The following is a 22,541-nucleotide window of genomic DNA, read 5'->3' as shown; positions in this document are numbered from 1 at the left end:
CGGATTATCTGAATTATGTTCCCGATTGAATCCATAACCGCATTTGGGGCATTCAACGAGAATGTCGTTTACGAAATAATGCCTTTGCGTTTAATCGCAGCTACCTCAATCAAATATGTAACGCTCAAAAATATGTATAGAGCCAATTTGTTAGCCAAATCATGAGATATTTAATATTTATAAGCGATTCTTTTTTTCGTACGCGACATTCTCGTGTAATGCCATGTGCACAGTGGGCGTTTTTTTTTTGTTGTCCCCTACACTTTTTTTTTCAAAATTGGGATTTTTTATGTTATTTCTACTCAGAATCACGAGCTGTTTCTATCCTAATAGGAGAAAAAAAGTGTTCCAAAATTTCCATACATTTTTCGATCTTTCCATTGCGCGATCGCCATACAAAGTCTATGAAAAATGGTGACGGAATGGAAATAAAAACCTTAGGGGACTTTTTTTCTCCTATTAGGATAGAAAGAGCTCGTGATTCTGAGTAGAAATAACATAATAAATCCCAAATTTGAAAAAAAAGTGTAGGGGACAAAAAAAACGCCCACGTACATATTGGATGGGTTCAATCCACTGGTTCAATCAGAAAATTAGGCTTTATCTAATACCTTTAAACGAGCAATACATGCATATTTATTTATTTGTATATTTATTCATATGTATATACGAGGGGCGTTCAATAAAAAGTGAGAATGAGTATGTTATATACAACTTTTATTAAATGTTATTTTATTTTTCGACATAGTCACCTTTTAGCATAATACACTTAGTATATCTTTTTTCTAAACTTAATATTCTATTTCTAAAAAAGGTTTTATCTTGAGTACTTAAAAAATCTTGTACTGCAGCGACTACCGCGTCGTCGTCTTCAAATTTCTTGCCTCTTAGGTATTTCTTCAATCTCAGAAATAGGTAGAAATCACTAGGGGCGAGGTCTGGTGAATACGGAGGATGCTTAAGGATATCGAACCCAGCATCACGTATTGCAGCCATTGCAACGGCGGACTTGTGTGCCGGTGCATTGTCCTGATGGAACAACACAATTTTCGAGAGTTTACCTCGCCGTTTTTCACGGATCTCATTGCGCAATGTTGCTATTTGTTTGGCATATAAAGAGCCCGTAATAGTGGCTCCATGCTCGAGATACTCAATCACTACGACCCCTTTACCATCCCAAAAAACAGAGCCCATGACCTTATCGGCAGATGGGCCCACCTTGAATTTCTTCGGAGTTGGAGATGATGGCCTTTTCCATGTCATAGACTGCAGTTTCGTTTCAGGGTCGTAATGATGGAGCCATGTTTCGTCCATTGTTATAAATCGCGCCAAAAAAAGTTCCCGGTCTTGCTGTATCAGGTCCAAAGCTTCTTGACAAATCTCGACTCTAGTTTGTTTTTGCGTGTCAGTAAGCATTCTGGGTACCCAACGCGCTGATACCTTTTTCATACCCAAGCGTTCATGTAAAATATTATGCACGCTCCCCGTTGAAATCTTTACATTTTCAGCAATAAAACGAACCGTGACACGACGATCCGCCAAAACTAAGTTTTCGACTTTTTTCACAATTTCTTCAGTTACTGCTGTAGTAGGGCGTCCGGAGCGGGGGTCATCCATGGTCGATGTTCTTCCACGTCTAAATTCGGCGCACCAACGTGTAACTGTCGAATACGGAGGAGCATTAGACCTTAAAGTGTCCCGTAAATCTAAATTGACTTGGTCCGTAGAAAAATTTTTCAAACACAAGTATTTAATAACGGCGCGCAGTTCAATTTTCTCCATTTTCGCTATCGTACTCAACAGCATCGCAAAGAAATCGCCGTATTTTTTTTTTTTAAACAAAAAATAGTTAGTTTTTTTTTTCATGGCAATCAGCTAGGTAGATTAGCTTTACCGGCCAGTATTTACTTTCCTAATATTTAAAGAGTTTGCATCTCATTCTCATTATATATTGAACGCCCCTCGTATATATTGTATGTTTCGGATACATTGTCGTATCCGAAACACTACATTGCGCTCCAAAACACGCATAGCTGACGTGGGGGAGAAGACCGCCAGGCTGAAGTGGGACTGGGCGGGTCACGTCTGCCGCATGCATCCAGATAGGTGGGCTAGTATAGCCACCAAGTGGATACCGCAAAAAAAGCGCGGACGTGGCAGGCCCAGACAGAGATGGCGGGACGACTTAGACGCCTTCATCAGTAACTGGCCGGAAACGGCACAACAACGGGAGCTGTGGAGATCAAGGGGAGAGGCCTTTGCCCAGCAGTGGGACACTATAACGGGCTATTAAAAAAAAATGTATATATATTTCGGGGATCTCGGGAACGGCTCTAACGATTTCGATCAAATTTGCTATATGGGGGTTTTCGGAGGCGAAAAATCGACCTAGCTAGGTTTTATCTCTGGGAAAACGCGCATTTTTGAGTTTTTATATGTTTTCCGTGCAAAGCTCGGTCTCCCAGATATTGTTATCTTTAAACGACCAATTCTTGTTTATATATTTCGGGGAACTCGGAAATTTGCTATATTGGGGCTTTCGAGGGCGAAAATTCGATCTAGCTGGTCTTATCTCTAGGAAAACGCGCATTTTTGAGATTTTATATGTTTTCCGAGCAAAGCTCGGTCTCCCAGATATTAGCCTTTAACTGTGGACGTGTACACGGAAGAAAAGTTAGAGAGCTTAATTACGGTATATAATAAGTATGACTGAATTATAATTTTAACAACTTAAAATGTACATTACCTTTGCCATCTATTTCGCATAAATAGACATCGTAGAGGCTTCCGGCCACATTGCATACAATCAACAGTAGATACACCGCTGCTACCACATAGTCACTCGTATCCAGCTCCTCTTTCTCACCTTCCCGGTCACAATACTGTATTCTATTCACTGTGGCGTGTAATTTGTAATCCCTCCATATTGAACTGTTCAGGCATGCCTCAAGGATCTCTTCTAGGTCCGGTGTTTCATTTAATCTTCTATTGTGGATGAAATCTTTACACGTCTTTGTAACACATAGTCCTCTGTGTATCTGTGTGTGATTGAAGTGTTTTATTGTGTGCTCTGAATAACCCTGAAAATAAAATAAAAACATTTTAGATTTTATATAGTCTTCTGTTACCGCGATAGTTACACATGAAATAAAACTATGTAAACGGATTATATGGTAGGTTTAATGAATACATAATTATTTTAGAAATTAGAAAAGGCTGGTTTGGAACTTTGGGATATATATATTTTTAATGAATTATACACGATAATTATATCGTTTACATAGTTTTATTTCATAAGATGTTATAACTTTAACCTATTACCTACCTAAAAATAACTTCCTCTTATATACTTAGCGTGGCACAGATGCAATTAAATGTACTACGTAGTAGGTATTTACTATAATTTATGGGCAAACAATCAGTTCAAACTAGGGTTTGCAATCCGGATCCGAAATGTATGAAATTATCCTGATCCGGATCTGGATCCGGATCCGCGGATCTTCCCATACATTTCGGATCCGTCGTGCAAACCCTAGTTCAAACGCATACAGATACACGACAGCTGCTATGTACATTCTTAATTACTATTTATTATAGGTAACGGTACTAGTTCCTTGATCAGACATATTAATCTGCTAACAAAGTATTAAAAGTATTTCGTATTTATATTCGCGATTTAACTTCAAGTGTTCAACACCTTCACACTACTTTGATGTGCGGACGAAAAACCGACACCGTCATCCCATCACCATCCCGCCGCGCCATAAGCCATCCGACACCACTACCCTCTCTACACGCTGCCCCATCTTAGTGGGCCAGTATTATGGCTCATCGTGTAGAGGAGCCATTATATAACAAACCTATAAAAATATGTAATGTCAATGTGGCTAATCCGGGCATAGGGAGGGACTATTCTGTTTACTAGCGTTTTTCTCGAACAACGAACAAAATTGATAATTTTATCGACAAAGCAGCGATTGCTTTTAGTTTAAGCAATCAAAAGCAGATGGTTTTTTCCCTGTGATTGAAAATCAATGAAATACATAAAATATACGGTCGTGGACAGAATAGTCCCTATGACTATACTTAATATGCACCTTGCAAGATACATGCACGCAAGCTCTTTTTTGCATGTCAGCGTTATTATTTGGTACATCCACGTCCACTTGTGGGTTTTCCAGATCGACGTTATAGCAATTATAGTAATTAAAATATACCTATGTCAGGTGTACACGACGGATAAAATGTTTATTTATTTGATGCAATCACATACCTACTTACGCTGTAAGTGTAATTTAACTAACAACTATAATATATGTACATTCAAATAAAAAAATAGTTTTCCAAATCGATTCAGATATGACGGAGTTCTGTGGTAACATACATACTTACAAAAAAAACGGTCGAATTGATAACGTCCTCCTTTTTTTTAAGTCGGTTAAACACCACTTAAACAGGCTGCTTTTTTGCCCTTTGAGAGCTAGGTGAATGAGTAAGTACGTAGGTAATTATATTTTTGATAATATTTGCATGCACCAATCAGCGTGAGCCATCTTCAAGGTCGTCTTCAGCATCGTAACAAATTGTTAAATCTAAATCGGGTTCCTGGTCAACTTTCACTATGGAAGTAACTCCGAAATCGTCCATAGAAAACATTTGGTCAGCCGAAACCAGTGGAGAGACACTCCTGACTTCGGGCAAACTCGGCTCCGTTTGGCTCAGCATTGCTCCGAGCAATTACTAGGGTTGACACAACTTGACGCAAAGGAGTTTGCGTGCACGACCACAGATAAAATAATGACATGAATTTTGACAACCCTAAATAGCCGAAAGGGATAGTGCCATAAATTAGAAAGGGATATCATGATTCGACCTTGAATCGCTGTTAAACTTCGGTTTGTAGGAAGTGTCTTTTTGTACGGTAGTACTATTACTTATTCTGTGCTGAAACTTAGGAGACAGCAATTTTATTTTCAGTTTTCAAAATTGGTCCTATAGTAAAAGATGTTCAGCAGGGCCCAAATGTTGTGATATTTAGTAATAAAATCCTCACACAATATTTGGGCACAATCGTCATCTTCCTCGCGTTGTCCACGCATTTTGCCATGGCTCATGGGAGCCTGGGATCCCCTTGGCCACTAATCCCGGAATTGCCAAGCGCAACATGCACAATATGGCTAAAAATTCGACGATGTCTCGGGCAGAGGCTAATGTATATAATGCCCATGGGACGATGTGATTACATAGTTAGATGCTTCCCCATTCTGTTTACGTTTTTATCAGACCTTGAGAACATATTTTATCTACATATGGAAGTTAACTATTCAAGAGGAGGATTTTGTAGAATACCTAACGTACATTTAAGGGCAATATTCACATACTGTGGCTGTGGCGCTGGTGGCCTAGCGGTAAGAGCGTGTGACTTTCAATCCGGAGGTCGCGGGTTCAAACCCCGGCTCGTACCAATGAGTTTTTCGGAACTTACGAGGGGCGTTCAAAATATTCTCGGTATTGATATCTTACGACCTCTTCTAAAATTTCTTTCGTTACTGGCCGCTAAGGTTTATTCATTGACATTAAAAAAAAGTATAATTCGAACCGAGATGGTCTTTTGTTTTTCTGCAATTGCTGAACAAACATGAACATCATGTGCGAATTGACAATGTTAACTAAATTAGAACATCGATGCGTGATAAAATTCTTGACAAAACAGGGTAAAAATCAAAAAACCATAAAAGAGGAAATGGATTGTGTTTACCGTGAGTCTGCTCCTTCTTTATCTACCATTCAAAAGTGGTCAAGCGAGTTTAAACGCGGAAGGGAGAGTATTGAAGATGACCCTAGACATGGCCGGCCTGTAGTAGCTACTTCACAAGAAAATATTGATAAAGTGGAAAAACTTATATTGGAAGATGGTCGAGTGAAGGTAAAATCTATAGCACAAGTAACCAATCTCTCTATTGGTACCGTACATGATATTATACATGACCATCTTAATATGTCAAAAGTAAGTGCAAGATGGGTTCCGCGAATGCTGACTCGGCTTCAAAAAGACATGCGTGTAGCTTGTTGTTCCGATTTTATTGACCTGTGCGGTGAAAATCCTGATGAGGTGCTGCAAAGAATAGTTACTGGAGATGAAACCTGGGTTCATCATTATGACCCAGAGAGTAAACAAGAGTCCATGCAGTGGCACATTAAGGGTTCAGCTCATCCCAAGAAGTTCAAGGTCATCCCTTCAGCTGGCAAGGTCATGGCCACGATATTTTGGGATTGTGAAGGAGTATTACTAATCGATTATAAAGAAAAAGGTGTAAATATCACAGGACAGTACTACGCTAACATTCTACGTCAATTAAACGATGTAATTAAAGAAAAGAGGCGAGGAAAGTTAACCAAAGGTATTCTGCTTCTGCATGACAACGCCCCCGTCCATACTGCTCATATTGCCAAGGCAGCTATTGTTGAATGTGGGTTTAAAACTGTTACTCACCCACCGTATAGTCCGGACTTAGCCCTCAGCGACTTCTTTTTGCTCCCCAATCTTAAAAAGGATCTGCGTGGAAATAAATTTTCTGACGATGAAGCATTGAAGGCGGCAGTGGAGGAGCATTTTTACACGAAAGATAAAAAATATTTTTACGAGGGATTAAAAAAAATAATTGATCGATCTTTTAAGTGTATGAACATAGGGGGGGAGTATATTGAAAAATAAAAATATCAAACTTTTCGTACTTGTTTGTTTTCATTCTCATACCGAGAATATTTTGAACACCCCTCGTATGTACGAAATATCATTTGATAATTAACCAGTTGCTTTTCGGTGAAGGAAACCGGACTAATCCCAATAAGGCCTAGTTTCCCCTCTGGGTTGGAAGGTCAGGCGCCAGTCGCTTTAGTAAAAACTAGTGCCTACGTCAATTCTTGGGATTAGTTGTCAAGCGGACCCCAGGCTCCCATGAGCCGTGGCAAATCCGGGACAACGCGAAGAAGAAGATTCACATACTGTGTCACTGCGCTGGGTTTTCATTACTTAACCCCTTGACCGCGTAACACGTCCACAGACGTGCACGTTAAAGGATGACTCACATTAGACCGGGCCGGGGCCGGGCCGGAGCTCCCCGAGCTTCGTTTTCTATGGAAACCACGTGATCACCGATCAGCCGTCATAGAAAATTACATGTCGGACGCCTCGGCCCGGGCACGGCCCGGTCTAGCGTGAGTCATGCTTAAGAGGGTATTAACCTTCGTGCATTCCGATAAGGTTTATGATGGTGCTTTGTATATAATAGGCTTGGCGTTCAATGGGTTAAGTATACTTAAGTAGTTATGTTAAAGAGTTTTTTAATGCAATTAACACACAGTACACACACATTTAGATGCTAAATGTCCTTGATTGGCCTTTTCCCTATAATATTTATTTATTATTATTATTTTTTATTATTTGTATGTGGGATTCACATAAATGTAGGTATGTAATGTAATTAATTACATCTAAAGGCTGTCTGGAAGAGATCGCTTTTTAGCGATAAGACCGCCTGTTGTTACCTGGTTCTACTTCCCGTTAAAATTTCTTTGTAGTTTTACATGTATGTAAAATGTGCAATTATTTGTGCAATAAAGAATATTTACATATTTACTTACATGGCTTTTTGAACCGTAAGACTGCCGTATTCGAACTTCAAGATATTCACAAGAGACGATACGTACTAGATCCATTCTAGATACGTTATAGTTTAGATTTCAACTAGTTCTCTTTTGCAGCGCAATTCGGACAACCAATGTCACTTTTACGTTAGATAGAGTTAGATATCTATTAGATGTGAAATCGATCTCTAAGTCATATCTTGTGGAAATCGTTCAAGAGTATCTCCAGAATCGCGCAAATGTCAAATTTGACAGGTTAGATCTTAAACATATCGTTATCTTATCTTGGTGATGTCTAAAACATATCTAATAGATGCTCAAAATCCGAATCGGGCCCAGAAGATACGGAACCCTACACAATGCGTGGTTCGTTGCACTTTAAATACTAACCAGTCGGACAAACCAGTGCTAATTTCATTTTACTCGCATTCTCAAGGTTCTTTATTATCTCTCTTATTAAGGAAAAATGTTTCATTTATCAGGAAGGAAGCAATTATGCTACATTCAGAGTTCCGTAATGTAAATAATATGTCAGTTTTCATTTATATTTAAACAGCATATAGCGCCACTTGTACCATCCCTCTAACCCGGGGTTAACCGGTTAAACCGTTAACCTAGTGTCATATTGTACTGGTAACCATGGTAACTCCAGGTTTAACCCGTTAACCCCGGGTTAGTGGGATGGTGCAAGTGGCCCATAGTGAAATACAATCATTCAAATCTCACTTTATCTCTTGCCGTTTCTGTCTTGCCGGGCTAAACGTACCTAATTGTAATTTTTAACAATCAGAAACTTCTGCAAACTATGCTATTATGCTTATAATAAATTTAAAAGTGGAAAATATACTGTCTTGGGTGAGACTTGAACTCACGGCCTCTGGATCGATACTCCAGCGACCTGCCATCTGAGCTACCAAGACCTCATCCATTGCCATATTTTATTTTCAAAGGTACACTGCTTAACATGCAGTTTGTAGGCGAGTCAGCGCTCATTTTTACAGTTTTATGCACCTACTTTTAAGTTGCTATCATGCTATGCTTATTGCTTACCCTAAATTTAACATTAAAGTTATTCTCAGAAAATAGATACACTTTCCTTTTACAAAAACATAACTTTACAAAAAGATATACTGTGTGCAAAAATAACAATAATACACGGTGACTAAAGTCAAGGTAACTTATGTAAAAGTGTTTTTTTTTTATTTGTTCTTTACTGCCATTAAGCTATATTTCTTTTCCTCTCTTAACCATTCTATTTCATTGTATATTTTTGGGACCAAAAATGTATCTGTTCTTCTACAATAATAGTTTTTGACAAAATGTTGTACATATTTCCTTGTTCTAATATTCTTAGTTCTATATCAGCTTTGTTTAGAGACTTTAAACCTATTATTATAGTAATTATCTACAGGTATCAAGTATTGCACTCTTTGAGTCACAGGTGATAGGTCAAGGGGACCCGAGTATCGAACCATAGGTCGTGAGTTCAAGTCTCACCCAAGACAATCATTTTTCCACTTTTGTATTCTAAGCATAAACGTAATTGTGCCTAGGCTGTAATTAGTAATTACTCACCATAATTCTAGGAAGCAGGGTATTTCCACTTGTCTTATGGCAGCCATGCGACATACGCCACAAAGGACTATGAATGTCGTTATCCAAGGTTGTATTTAATTTTAAAAAAATTGGCCAAGAGCATGTCGGGCCATGCTCAGTGTAGGGTTCCGTAGTTACCGTTCTGTCAGAATAGGCTGAACGGGGGCTATTAGTAAGTATCATGGAATTCATGGATATTACAAGCAAAAGGGAGTACTTTCGCAGCGCTTTGTACAATTTTTACTAGGAAGAGAAGACTTTTTGTAATAACTCAAAAACTACTAAAGTCATCATGTTAGCTATAGTTTTCATTTAATATCTTTCTTAAGCTCTGTTTTTACGACTTTTTTCATATTTTTTGGACCCATGGTTCTAAAGTTAAACGGGGGGGGTCGACTTTACGTGTAGGGGAGGAACACAGTACTTAAGGTAAAATAAACTAAGCATTAACCCGTATCATCCTCATGAGATCTGATTTCCCTCCAGAGTGTAGATCCGCGTCGACCAAGCAGTATGTCCCGCCCGGCTCCAATAGACATGTGTCGAACGGATCCAACGCGTATAACGCTGGCATTCGGTTGTACTCGCTTTCTGGAAACAAAGAAAATCATTATCCTTGCCTTACCCCATTTACTTGAGGTCGGCACAAAATTATTTATAACACCATGACCGCCATGTCAACTGGCAAGCTTGGATGCAGCCCAATATCAAACTGCGTCCATTCCGATAAAATGTGGTGTTCAAAGAGTGAAAACCGTTAGGCAAGGTACAGACGGATTGCAACCCGACTGCAACTTGTATGGGAACTGCACGCCGACGTTGCGGTTGGCATGCAGTTCCCATACAAATAGCAGTAGGGTTGCAGTCCGTCTGTATCGGGCATAACGGACAGTGCAGTCAAACGTCAAGAGGTCGACCGGTCGACGCATAAAACTATAAATAATCGATAAATGCACTACAATTACATCAATTACCTTTGACTCAGATTTAGTTAGTTTCCGTTGTCTCGAGCTTTACTGAGAAAAAACAGGTTAGGAGTCGACATTTTAAAATTGTCTTAACAATTGCAGGATAACTTGCTACGTTTAATACCTAGAGATGCGCAAAACGCTTCACTGAGTTGAAAAGATTGATTTATATCTTTCGCTCGCGGTGATATATATACTTGGTCAAGCAGATCTTGTCAGTAGAAAAAGGCGGCAAATTTGAAAAATGTACGCGCGATGGGATATCGTCCCATAGAAAATTTGAATTTCGCGACTTTTTTTACTGTCAAGATTTGGTTGATCAGCTATATCTCTCATTTCGTTCATTTCGCTGAGTGGATCTGTAGAGTAAATTGTTCACGAGTGAGTAGAGAGTGTCAATGAATCAGATACACACAGCGCCATAAGAGCGACGAAGATGGCGAATCACGCGATACGATCCAGCTATGTTTTCCCGACTCGTTCCGAATTCAACCGAACCGCTCCGAAACCTATTCGCATCGTCTCACTCGCTCGTCACGCTCGGTCTGCTCATTCGAATCATAAGTGGGAAAGAGCGAGCAAGGGACACTGAGATTGATGAGTTACTAAGCGAAATGAGCGAGTTAAATCTGCACCGAGTTGAAGAGTGAGTGAGTTCAGTCAAATTATATATAGTTCATTTAAATCACTCACTCGTGAACGACATGTCTAACGTTTAAATATTCTTGTTACCTACCTGTCGTGATTGTTTCACCGGATGGTCTCATCGGAAGATCGGCGCTGGAAGTCGCCAGCAACATGCTGGTGAGACCATTTCGTGGCACTTTCTCCTTTTTATGATTTTATAATTTTCTCTTTTGTGTTTGTGACAAATAAATTATTTCTATTTCTAAGTATACACTTTGCACGTCAGTTAGTAGTACTCAGACGGCGTGTGAAACTGTGCCGAAATAACAACTAGCCCTTGGCATTCGCAATGTTTAAAAAAAGTTTTTATAACAGTGGCCATTGTGGTCACAATAATGTACCAAACGCGTTCATTAAAGACGAAATCCCCCCAAACTTATCAAAAAGGCCAACAGCCAAAAACGCAAATTCCGCAGTTTCGCTTTGAAGTAATGAGGGTGTCAAAGTTAATGCCAATTAAACTACATTCCGCCAAAAAAACTTGTAACGTTGACAGTTATGCCTATACACTTACATGTGTGCGTAGCATATCCTTACAGTATACACTTATACCGTATGTCAAAAAACTAGTGCCATAAATCGCATCCGGCCATCGCCGCGTCCGCTAAAGTGTTGAAACTGTAATGCTTATTATTTGCTCACCATTTACGGACAACGATTAACAATTAGCAAGACGTGAAAATATGAAAAAGAATTATCATTCGCCGCATCGCTAAGTGAATTCGAGATGCTTTAAATTAAAATGTCAGAACAAGATGTTATTTCTTTAAACACAAACACAAAGAGTTGCAAGTGAAAGATGATGTTAATTTATTTTCAGCTTTGGATACTTGGATATTGAATTAAAATGAGTCGTTATTCGTTTCCTGGTGAATTCAATGGTATTTAATATGACGGTTGGTGATATTTTCATATGATTATTGCTTCCTTGAAAATTGGAAGGTATTGAACTCGTGTGTATCTTTATTAGTGCCGACAAATGATCACTTGACAACATCGATTAATACGAATGTGTACTATAAAGTTGTTGCTTTTACTCGACCTATAAGTGCATTTTCTAGACCAGCCTAGGGTGCCCTGTCGGTGGTTGGAAGGTTATCCATTAATTACTGGGCACCCTGTATACCATTGTATATAACTACTCCTAGACTATAATCTATCTATCTATCTAATACCTTTAAACCAGCAATTCTTGTTTATTTATATATATATTTCGGGGATCTCGGAAACGGCTCTAACGATTTCGATGAAATTTGCTATACGGGGGTTTTCGGGGGCGAAAAATCGATCTAGCTAGGTCTTATATCTGGGAAAACGCGCATTTTCGAGTTTTTATATGTTTTCCGAGCGAAGCTCGGTCACCCAGATATTATGATATAAATTGTAATAGAATTATTTGTTTTGTACCTAACTGCTTAAGTAAGTAGTATAAGTAATTGCTTCTGTATTCTTTACATTAACTATGAACATTGTATAGAGAGATAAATAAACTAAACTAAACTTGTTCGTAAGTTGGTACAGTCAATATTAGTACATTACAAGGGAGGTGAATTCGTGGATGCTCCAGATCGAAGGTGTTTGTGCGATCATTATGCGATCTACTCGATCTAGGGCTTTACGGATTACCGCCCGTGGTTTGTCTAAAGTTTTACGTCTTGCCTTGGCCAGGAAGTGAGATTTCCAGGACCAGGATTAATTTCCGGCTCACTTTGTACTTTATAGTGACAAAAGTATGATGGTACGTCTCTAGCGACTTGCATATTGATTGTCACTGTGGTAAGGTACGAAATGAGTCGGAAATTAAATTATTTGACTGTACAGTATACAATTCATATGTTATTTAGAAAGTCTTTTCTTTGTTAGAAAAACTTAGTAATTATTATTTTTTAAATTATAAAAAAGAGAAAAATAAATATCAATTTCACCAAACTAGACATTTCCATTTCTTCGCAAGAATAAATGTAGAGCAACTAGAATTCTTGATAAGCAGCTCATTTATGGTGATATGATTCGAACCCAGGACCATCGGCTTCACAGGCCCCTGAATACTACCCACTAGACCAGACCGGTCGTCAACATTTTGTGACAATTTGGATAGTTTTTCAGTGACCTCTTTAGAAGCGCTTGAACCTAGAGGTTCAGGGAGGACATTTCAGAAACTAGTAACTAATCGTAGCGTGACAGGGTAAAGTATGCTACACAGTGTGTGGCCTGTAACACGGGCCAAAAATTACAACGTAGATTCTACTCCTCAAACTAGACAATGTTTGTTCAGCGACTTTTAAAAATAACTTAAAATTTATTCGAACACGCAATGTATTACAAAATTGATTATGCCTGTACGGTGACAAGACTGACGGGCAATGTCAATTAGACGGAATTTAAAGTACATTGAAAATATTATTTAGTTTGTTTGAAAAAGGGACAATTTTAAGACTACATAATTTCAAAAAGTTGTTGAACAAAAGTTTTATTGTTTGAGGAGTAGAATCTACGTTTTAATTATTCGCCCGCGTTACAGGCCACACACTGTATAGTTAATTATTAACTTACTTTATACTGTAATAATAATAACCGTAAAGCAAGGATCAAGTTTATGGTCATAATAAAATTGAATGAGCATGTAAAACTGTCACAGTCAGCTTTTTATGTTGTTTATTGTCATGTCGTACAATTGTTTTATTTCACGGCCCTGAATCATGTAAAAATTTATAGACCCATTTTAAGGGGTTCCGTACCAAAAAGGTATAAAAGGAACCCTTATTTTATTATTTGGACAACCGGATTATGCCAAAATCAGGCAATATTACCTTTATAAACATTTTTAAATTGTAAATGGTAACAAATTGTTATTTATACGTATTAAATATTACTCTTTTACTTAATAGGTAGTGGGAAAGGACAACACGTTTTTAGTCCGACAATATACAATATTATATGTAGCAGAAACAATCAAGGTTTGCATTCTTATCTCACTATAAATAACGGAAAATGGATTTGGCAATGCCGTCACTTTAGTCGTTATTTCAAAAACCATTTTGTTATTAGTAACCTTTTTTTTCCTTATTTAATTTATCCCGCTCTCTTGTCGATAGGTAAACATCGCGAAGCCGGGGCTAGTCGCTAATGGCTTATACGATACATCCAGCTTAAATTAAAGGTCCTAGCTCAGATCCAAAAAGATTTGTCCAAAAGATCAACAAGGGCAAGAGCAAATATATTTCCCACGGTCTCGTTCAATGTTCAAAGTAGTTTAAACAGCGCTAAAGACCCGACGCACGTTCGGCCGAATAGTTGCACAACAGCACAGGTTTCATACATTTTTTATGGCTTTAGAACATCCTTATTTGATCTGACACATCCTGCTAAAACATATTTTAACATTTTCAAAAGGTAGGGTAACCTAACTTACACCGGGAACTGGTTTAGATCTTGCTTCCAAGATTTGACCAAAACAAACACTTAGATAAACATAAAACAAATAGTATAAAACTTATACTTAAAAAGTCTAGGTACCTAAAGAATGAAATGGTTTATTTACATACTTAGCGCCACTTGCACCATCCCACTAACCCGGGGTTAACCGGTTACATGGTACAGATACCAACGCTACAGGGTCCTAGATACTCTTGGCGCGCTGACTTTATCGATCTTTATAGTAAAATAACTTCCTTTATTAGTGTCCTTTAGGTATTAAGCGAGGTTCATAACCGCGTTCCGATCCAGATGGTTGCACGTTGCACTACACTTAACAATTAATTACATACCTATGTAATTATTCTACTAGTGGCTGTCTGAGCTGTAGACCTCGCGAATCCCCGTGGCTCCACCGTTTAAAAAAAAAGCACAAAAACTGATTCGAAAAATAAAGCATACAGTCAGCAGCAGAAATTGCTAAGCGGGCGAGGTGTTCAAAATTACCTTGACGCGACTTTATTGTTAAGAGAATAAGAGCATGTCGAGATAATTTTGAACACCTCGCCCGCTTAGCAACTTCTGCTGCTGACTGTATAATTATTGCGACCTGTGCCCCGTTTATCAAAAGCTTGTAACTTGTAATACAAGTGGAAAGCCCTTAAACTTTTTTAAATAAATGTCATATAGGTACTAAGAAAAAGTGACCAAGGCCTCCAGTGCCCAAGGCTGGAATCGAACCAGCGTCCTCTGCTATCGCGGCAGGTGCCTGTGCCATTCGGCCACTGGGCCACAGCGGCATAGGTCGAATTTTTCCAAGTACTTATATTATATGCACTTCTTACTGAAGGCTTATGGCGCCCCCTGGAAGCCCCTTCTAACAAAAGCTGTCAAAAAGTGACATCCGCTTGTATTACAAGTTACAAGCTTTTGAGAACAGGGCTCAAAATAATCACGAATATCGGTTAACCTCAAATGGCTCAACAATTAAAGTCAGTTGCTGTACTACAGATGTGCAAGCCAAGTAGCGGAATGTTCCCAAAAAGTTCGAAAGTTTCATTTTGGACACAAAGTAAACTTTCATCTTGGAATCGAAAAATTTCAATGCACATTAAAAAAATGTGACAAAATTCCGAATTTAACCATGTGGAAATTTGGCAACGTTGGAATGTTTCCGATACCACATCAGGGGCCCTAGCCAAGATGACAGTCGTTGATAGAAAATCAAATCCGCCAATTGAAACATAACCTTTTGGACGCCAATGACCGATATATCCGCACCGTAGCGTCAACGCCAAAGACCGATTAATCGGTCACATATCACAGAGCAACATAGACCTACGTGCATATGCATAAAGTTCAATTTCAGTTTTGACACTTCGGTGACGTGCCGTCAGCGTGACAGCTTTTGTGTTTGACACGGCGTCGAAAAGGTTAAATGAATGGAAACAGTCACGTGACTTTTCGTAGCATACCTAATCTGTCATCCCTATACCTACATTTATTCTATTCATTTGGCGTTTGTCAATGTACAATTGGCATCTTGGCTCCCTGACCCCTGCACAGTCAAGGAATTTAATTTCTGACCCATTACGTCCATAGTCACAGTGACAATAGTATGAGGTCACGACTTTCATATTGATTGTCACTGTGACAAGGTATGAAATGGGTCGAAAATTATTTTTTCACCTCAGCAGCTCGAACAAGGGTACTTTGATTCTTAAAAACAGTGAGCAAAATGCGATTTTGCTCACTGAGTGAGACAAAATGACATTCAAGTGACCTTTATAGTCAAATGTCATTTCAACATGCGGGGTCTAATAAAACTTCGAAATACTTGGGTTCTATTATCTCTGTCCCTTTCACACTGTTAGCAAAAAGAAACAGACAAAAAAAAGTTAAAACGACATTCAACAGTATATTCACGGTTTATAATAGACCCCCGAAAAACTTCAGACCGCATCGTTCCAAACCACGTACGAGTATGAATTCTTAATAATTAATAAATAAAAATAAAGTTTAAGATTTGATAAAAACTGATAAAGTACTATATTTTAGGTATTTTATTGTACAATTAAAATAACGAACTCAAAAAATACACAGATCATCACGCAAAATTAATCATTTTACTTTTAAGAATTTCTACCATAGTACGACAAATAGTACGTATCCGCAATTCGGACCGTATCTTACAAAGATTTTTTTTAGAAGAAAAAGTTTGAAGTGTCAGTTAATGTTTGTTATTTCTATATTATTTTAATGGAATTTATTATTACGTTTTGTTTTTGTGTTCCATTGCGGTAATTAAACTTAATTGTTTGTATATCTTAAGAAAACATGAGTGCAGGTATTAAGTGATGAACAAGGATTACATTTTTCAAGTTGTCTAATAGGTATGTTCTCACTGTGCTGAGGTGAAAAATGTTGTGTACTACACGAGATCAAAGTTATTTACATCTCGTGCGCTTTTGAGTCCCTTACTACGCTCAAGATTCTAAATTAGATTCACTCGCTACGCTCGTGAATCTATTATAGAATCTTTCGCTTGCACGGGACTCAAAATAAGCACTCGAAGAAATATCAAACTTTGATCACTTGTTGTACAAATAACTATTTTTGACTGGCCCTAGTTTACGCGCTGTTTACATCATTGAGGTATATATAGGTACAAGAGACGACATCTCGAACAAAATGTTTTCGCACCTTAGAGAAGTGCATGCAAAGCCGTGCGAAGCCGAAAATTGTTAATAAAGACGCCACGAGTATTTTTTGACTCAGCAACAACAATATTGCATACAATACTTTTTCTACGACCAAATATTTACTTTGAAAACTAAATTTTTTTTTTTTTTTCATTTATTTATTAACACTAAATATTTACATTCATCCTTAACAGATGTGGCATCTCGTCAGTGGTCGGTGACGTACTAAAAGCAAAGAAGTGCATGCACTTCTCTGAGGTGCGGAAACATTTTGTTCGAGATGTCGTCTCTTGTACGAGGGCTGTTTGATAAGTACCCGTTTTCCAAATGTATTAATATCACGGGCCGAAAATATGTATACAATCGTTTTAAGCCATTTTTCAGAGGTGGGAAAATTTTAAAAAAAACAGCATTCTTTTGTTTTTTTCTCATTTGACAGCGATTTAGTGAAAGCGTGAACTTAAAATTGTGAAAATGGAGAAAGAGCAGTATCGGTCTGTAATTAGATTCTTGTTTTTGGAAGGAAAAACATGTGATGAAATAAAAGTAAGAATGCAAGCGGTTTACCATGAATGTGCTCCTTCTATGACAACCGTCAGATACTGGTTTAACGAGTTTAAGCGGGGGAGAACAACCGTCTTTGATGAGGATCGCCCAGGCCGCCAAATTGAGGTGACTACAGACGATATGGTTAAGAAAATTGAAAATATCGTTTTAGCCCACCGCCGAATTGAACTTTGAGAAATCGTTGATGCTGTAAATGTTCCAATCGAGCGGGTACAAAACATATTAGAAGATAAATTGGGTATGAAGACAGTATCGGCGAGGTGGGTGCCGCGTTTACTCACGGAGGAGCAAAAACGGAACCGACTGACTACTTCGGAGCAGTGTTTGGCCGTGTTCAAACGTAACCCGAAGGAGTTTCTGCGTCGTTTCGTGACCGTAAACGAAACGTGGGTCACCACTACCCTCCGGAAATGAAAGGGCAGTCGAAGCAGTGGATTTTACCGGGTGAACCTGCGCGAAAGATAGCAAAAATCGTTCCATCGGCTGGAAAGGTCATGGCGACCGTTTTTTGGGATTCGCAGGGTATTATACATATTGAGTTCTTAGAAAAGGGGAAAACGATAACAGGGCAGTACTATGCCAATTTATTAGATGAATTTGACGCTGTGTTGAAGGACAAACGACCCCATTTAAAAAATAAAAAAGTACTGTTTCATCACGACAACGCACCAGCTCATTCGTCTAGAGTTGTGATGGCTAAATTAACACAATTACGCTACGCCCTATTGCCTCACCCCCCGTATTCTCCAGATTTGACCCCATGCGATGGAAAAAATGGCTCGGTGATAAGCGATTTGGATCAAATGACGAAGTCATTGCCGCCACAGAGGCCTATTTTAATGACTTTCCGAAATCATACTTTTTGGATGATTTATTGAAGCTTGAATATAGGTGGAACAAGTGTATAGAGTTAAAAGGAGACTATGAAGAAAAATAAATGCATATAAACAAAAACAACTGATAATTTTTTTCATAAACGGGTACTTATCAAACAGCCCTCGTATATACCTCAATGGTTTACATACGGACATCCGCACAAAAAGGAATAAAATATGCTATGGTATTTTCTGCGTAAACGCAAGAATCAGACTTAATTATTCCAGTTATTATGTCTTACTCACAACACGGCTTGGAATTACCACCCGCCCGCGAATCAAAATGGCGTTTATTCCAACGTTATATTAGTCACATACGTCGTTTTATTAGGGTTCCGTAGCCCAAAAGGAAAAAACGGAACCCTTATAGGATCACTCGTGCGTCTGTCTTCCGTCTGTCACAGCCTACACATATGTAAGTTTGTGACCCAAAGACGGACATATAACGTAAACAAATGAATTTTAATATGGAGACTACTTTTGAGGGGTTAATGAGAAAATTTTAAAAATAAGTTTTTCAAACTATATCGTGTTACATTACATATCAAATGAAAGAGCTCATTATGAGAATCTCAATTTTTTTTTATAATTTTAGGTTAAACAGTTTAGGAGTAATTCAAGAAAATACGCAAAAAATGACCCCCCCCCCCCCCCCCTTATCTCCGAAACTACTGGGTCTAAAATTTGAAAAAAATACACAAAATTGTTCTTTACCTATAGATGACAGAAACCCTATTAGAAATGTGCAGTCAAGCGTGAGTCGGACTTAATGTACGGAATCCTTGGAACGCGAGTTCGACTCGCACTTGGCCGGTTTTTTTATCACTTGTCGTTTTGCAAACATGACATGACTGTTGGTTATAGGACCGGTATTGTTGCTCTTCTTTAACTACCTATTTTTGATTGTTTTACCTGCTGCTGCCGCATGGAAAGCGGTTACCGTAGCTTATGGACGTGTGCTATAGCAAGGGTCACATACCCGTTGCCGGCTTTTTAAATACCTATACCTATAACTGTGTACTCCTTTTTTGAAATATCCTATTCTGTAGTGCAGCGGTCGGCAACCGGCGGCCCGCGGGCCGCATGCGGCCCGTGAACCTGTCGCTTGCGGCCCACGAGCCTCCCTGGCTATTTTGTATGTAATATTGACAAACTACGTCTGTACTGAAGTACGTCTGTACTTACCTACACATGCGCGGATATTGACGGAAATCGAAGGTGAACAGGCAGTATATATCTAAATCCATTAACACTGTCTTGGATGAAGGCAACGTCACAACATACCCTCTGGAGTTCCTAAACTCATTGAGTGCTGTAGGACTCCCAGCACACACATTAATCTACATTTAATACTGTTATACTGTGTTTAAGCACTGACAGCCTGGACGCTTCGGTCCTTCTGCCCTACGAGGAGCACGGCCTTCGGCCTTCGCACTTAGACACTTATACTATTGTTCTGTGTTTAAGCACTGACATCTTGGACGCTTTGGGCCTTCGGCCCTACGCGGAGCTCGGCCTTCGGCCTTCGAATTTAGACACTGATATCATTGTTCTGTGGTTAGGCACAGACATCCTGGATGCTTCGGTCCTTCGACCTTACGCGAAGCTCGGCCTTCGGCCTTCGTATTTAGACACTTATACTAATGTTCTGTGTTTAAGCACTGACAGCCTGGACACTTCGGGCCTTCGGCCCTACATGGAGCTCGGCCTTCGGCTTTCGCATTAGATATCTATACCAAAATTTCACGTAAACCATTGCGGCTGTGTCCCTAGCCTCTCTCAATTTTTTTTTATCATAAAAATTTCGCGCTCGCTACGCTCGCGTTTTTAATACGATTTTAAAGGTTAAGCCTAATTTGATAAAGGTGGCACCTCTGGGCACCCTACCGAGCGACTACTACTACGACTTAAGCACTGACATCCTGGACGCTTCGGGCCTTCGGCCCTACGCGGAGCTCGGCCTTCGGCCTTTGCATTTAGACATACTATTGTTCTGTGTTTAGCGCTGACAGCCTGGACGCTTCGGGCCTTCGGCCCTACATGGAGCTCGGCCTTCGGCTTTTGCATTAGACATCCACACCCAAATTTCACGTAAACCATTGCGGCTGTGTCCTGTGTCCCTGACATAGCCTCTCTCAATTTTCTTTCTATCAAATTTCGCGTGCGGCCCGTGTCAACTTCGTAAACTACTATGTGGCCCTTGGCTGCTAAAAGGTTGCCGACCGCTGCTGTAGTGTATTGGGAAAACTTCAATCCAATTAATATTTAAGATAATCTTCCTCGCGTTGTCCCAGCATTTTGCCACGGCTCATTGGCAACTAACAACTGGGGTTCGCTTGGCAAATAATCCCAAGAATTGGCATAGGCACTAGTTTGTTACGAAACCGCCTGCCATCTGACCTTTCAACCCAGAGGGTAAACTAGGCCTTATTGAGATTAGTCCGGTTCCTTATTGGGATTAGTCCGGTTATAAGATAATATATACTTAAAGTAAAACTTCAATTAAACTAAAAACGAATAGGTACTTAATACAAATTGGATCCTTTAGACATTGTGCCGAGGAAGCTGGCAGCATTTGCACTATGCAGAAAATATCCGACGATACGAACTTACAGGGTATATTAAAGAGTTAGGGCCAGTTGCACCATTTGTGCATTTAAGTACACACAGACTAATCAATAGTGAGCGGATTTGAAGTAGCGATTTCAATATTAATATGGATTATGACTGGTATAATTTATTATTTTTTCTACACACAAAAATAACAACTTATCGGAACAAAAAAGTAAAAACCTTTTTGGAAGCTTTTGTAAATATTGGGCTAAAATTATGATGATATTACATAAATGTGTGTAAAAAAAATAATAAATTATACCAGTCATATCCATATTATTATTAAGATCGCTACTTCAAATCCGCTCTCTACTAATCAACGTCACTCGGCAGTCAAGTATGAAACTTCCCATACAATAAAATTTAAGTGCAACCGGCCCTTAGTAAATAATATATTTTCTCACACTTACTTACATATTAGGTACTACCCCAAAAAAGGTATGTGTAATTGTATTTTTACAAGCTTTTATTTACTTTCACCTGTCCCGTTGTCTGTCTGTCTGTCGGTCTGTAATCAAGTCTTGCAAGTTAAATTTGACCCACTTCCCGGTTTCCGATTGAGCTGAAATTTTGCATACACATGTAAGCCGGGTGACAATGCAATATTATGCTGTACTATCGAGCTGATTTGATGATGGAGGCAGGAGGTGGCCATAGGAATTCTGTGATGAAACAGCGCAACCTAATTGTGTTAGGGGTTTTTAGAATTGTCTCGATGAGTATTAGTTGTCTGTCGTTAGAAAAGTACAGTCAGCGATAAAAGCTTGTACCAAAAATAAGACATTTTTGCCAAAAACTTATTTTCTACTGCTTCTGATTAAATTGGTTTGCCAGACTAAAATAAATTGCAAAATTAAAATTAATTCAATAAGTATATAGTCTGTCAAGCCATTTCCGTCAGTAGAACAAGCGGCAAATTTAAATAAATTTAAGCGCGAAAGGTAATCGTCCCATATAATTAATTTTTTCGCGCCTTTTTGATACTGACAAAGTTGTTTGACCGGCTATATTTACCTAGGTACTTTCCTTTATTACAGCCTTCCACTTTGAATTATTAAAAAAAACTCAAACTCACCATTTAAATTATAAATGACTCCCGCGCACTGTCCAACCAAGCTCACCAGCACAAATTTCCACATTTTCAAAAAAAGTAAAAATTAAAAAAAAGTTGAAAGTGCAACGGCGCGTGTCATATGTGTCGCGGACAAGGGTGGCGCGCGCAGTGAGCGTCGCGCGCGTTATCCTTACGTTATGATCTACTTGCGCGGCCTTAGACACGCACTGCGTTTTTGCAGGTGCGTTTATTTCAAGTTTTTTTTTATTATTTCGTGTATTTTTTATTATTTACTAGCGACCCGCCCGGCTTCGCACGGGTTAACAAATTATACATGAACCTTCCTCTTGAATCACTATTTTAAAAAAACCGCACCTAAATCCGTTGCGTAGGTAATAGTCTTAAAGATCTAAACGTA

The 22,541-nt window shown here is 38.9% G+C and overlaps 1 protein-coding gene across 1 annotated transcript in view; it reads right to left on the bottom strand.

Annotated features, from left to right (window-relative positions):
• Positions 1 to 22,315, bottom strand: part of LOC134655067 (nose resistant to fluoxetine protein 6-like) — a 35,991-nt gene extending 13,676 nt beyond the window's left edge. The window contains exons 1-3 of the mRNA XM_063510530.1: positions 22,145 to 22,315; positions 9,695 to 9,834; positions 2,747 to 3,080 (exon numbers count right to left, since the gene is read on the bottom strand). Coding sequence (XP_063366600.1) covers positions 2,747 to 3,080; positions 9,695 to 9,834; positions 22,145 to 22,208 — 538 coding nt within the window. The 5' untranslated portion in view covers positions 22,209 to 22,315. The remainder of the gene's footprint in view (positions 1 to 2,746; positions 3,081 to 9,694; positions 9,835 to 22,144) is intronic.
• Positions 22,316 to 22,541: the final 226 nt, after the last annotated feature.

This window comes from Cydia amplana, chromosome 16, assembly GCF_948474715.1.
Source record: "Cydia amplana chromosome 16, ilCydAmpl1.1, whole genome shotgun sequence".
Taxonomy (NCBI): Eukaryota; Metazoa; Arthropoda; class Insecta; order Lepidoptera; family Tortricidae; genus Cydia; species Cydia amplana.
The sequence above is the reverse complement of the archived record's forward strand: the minus strand, read 5'-3'. Positions and strand labels throughout refer to the sequence as shown.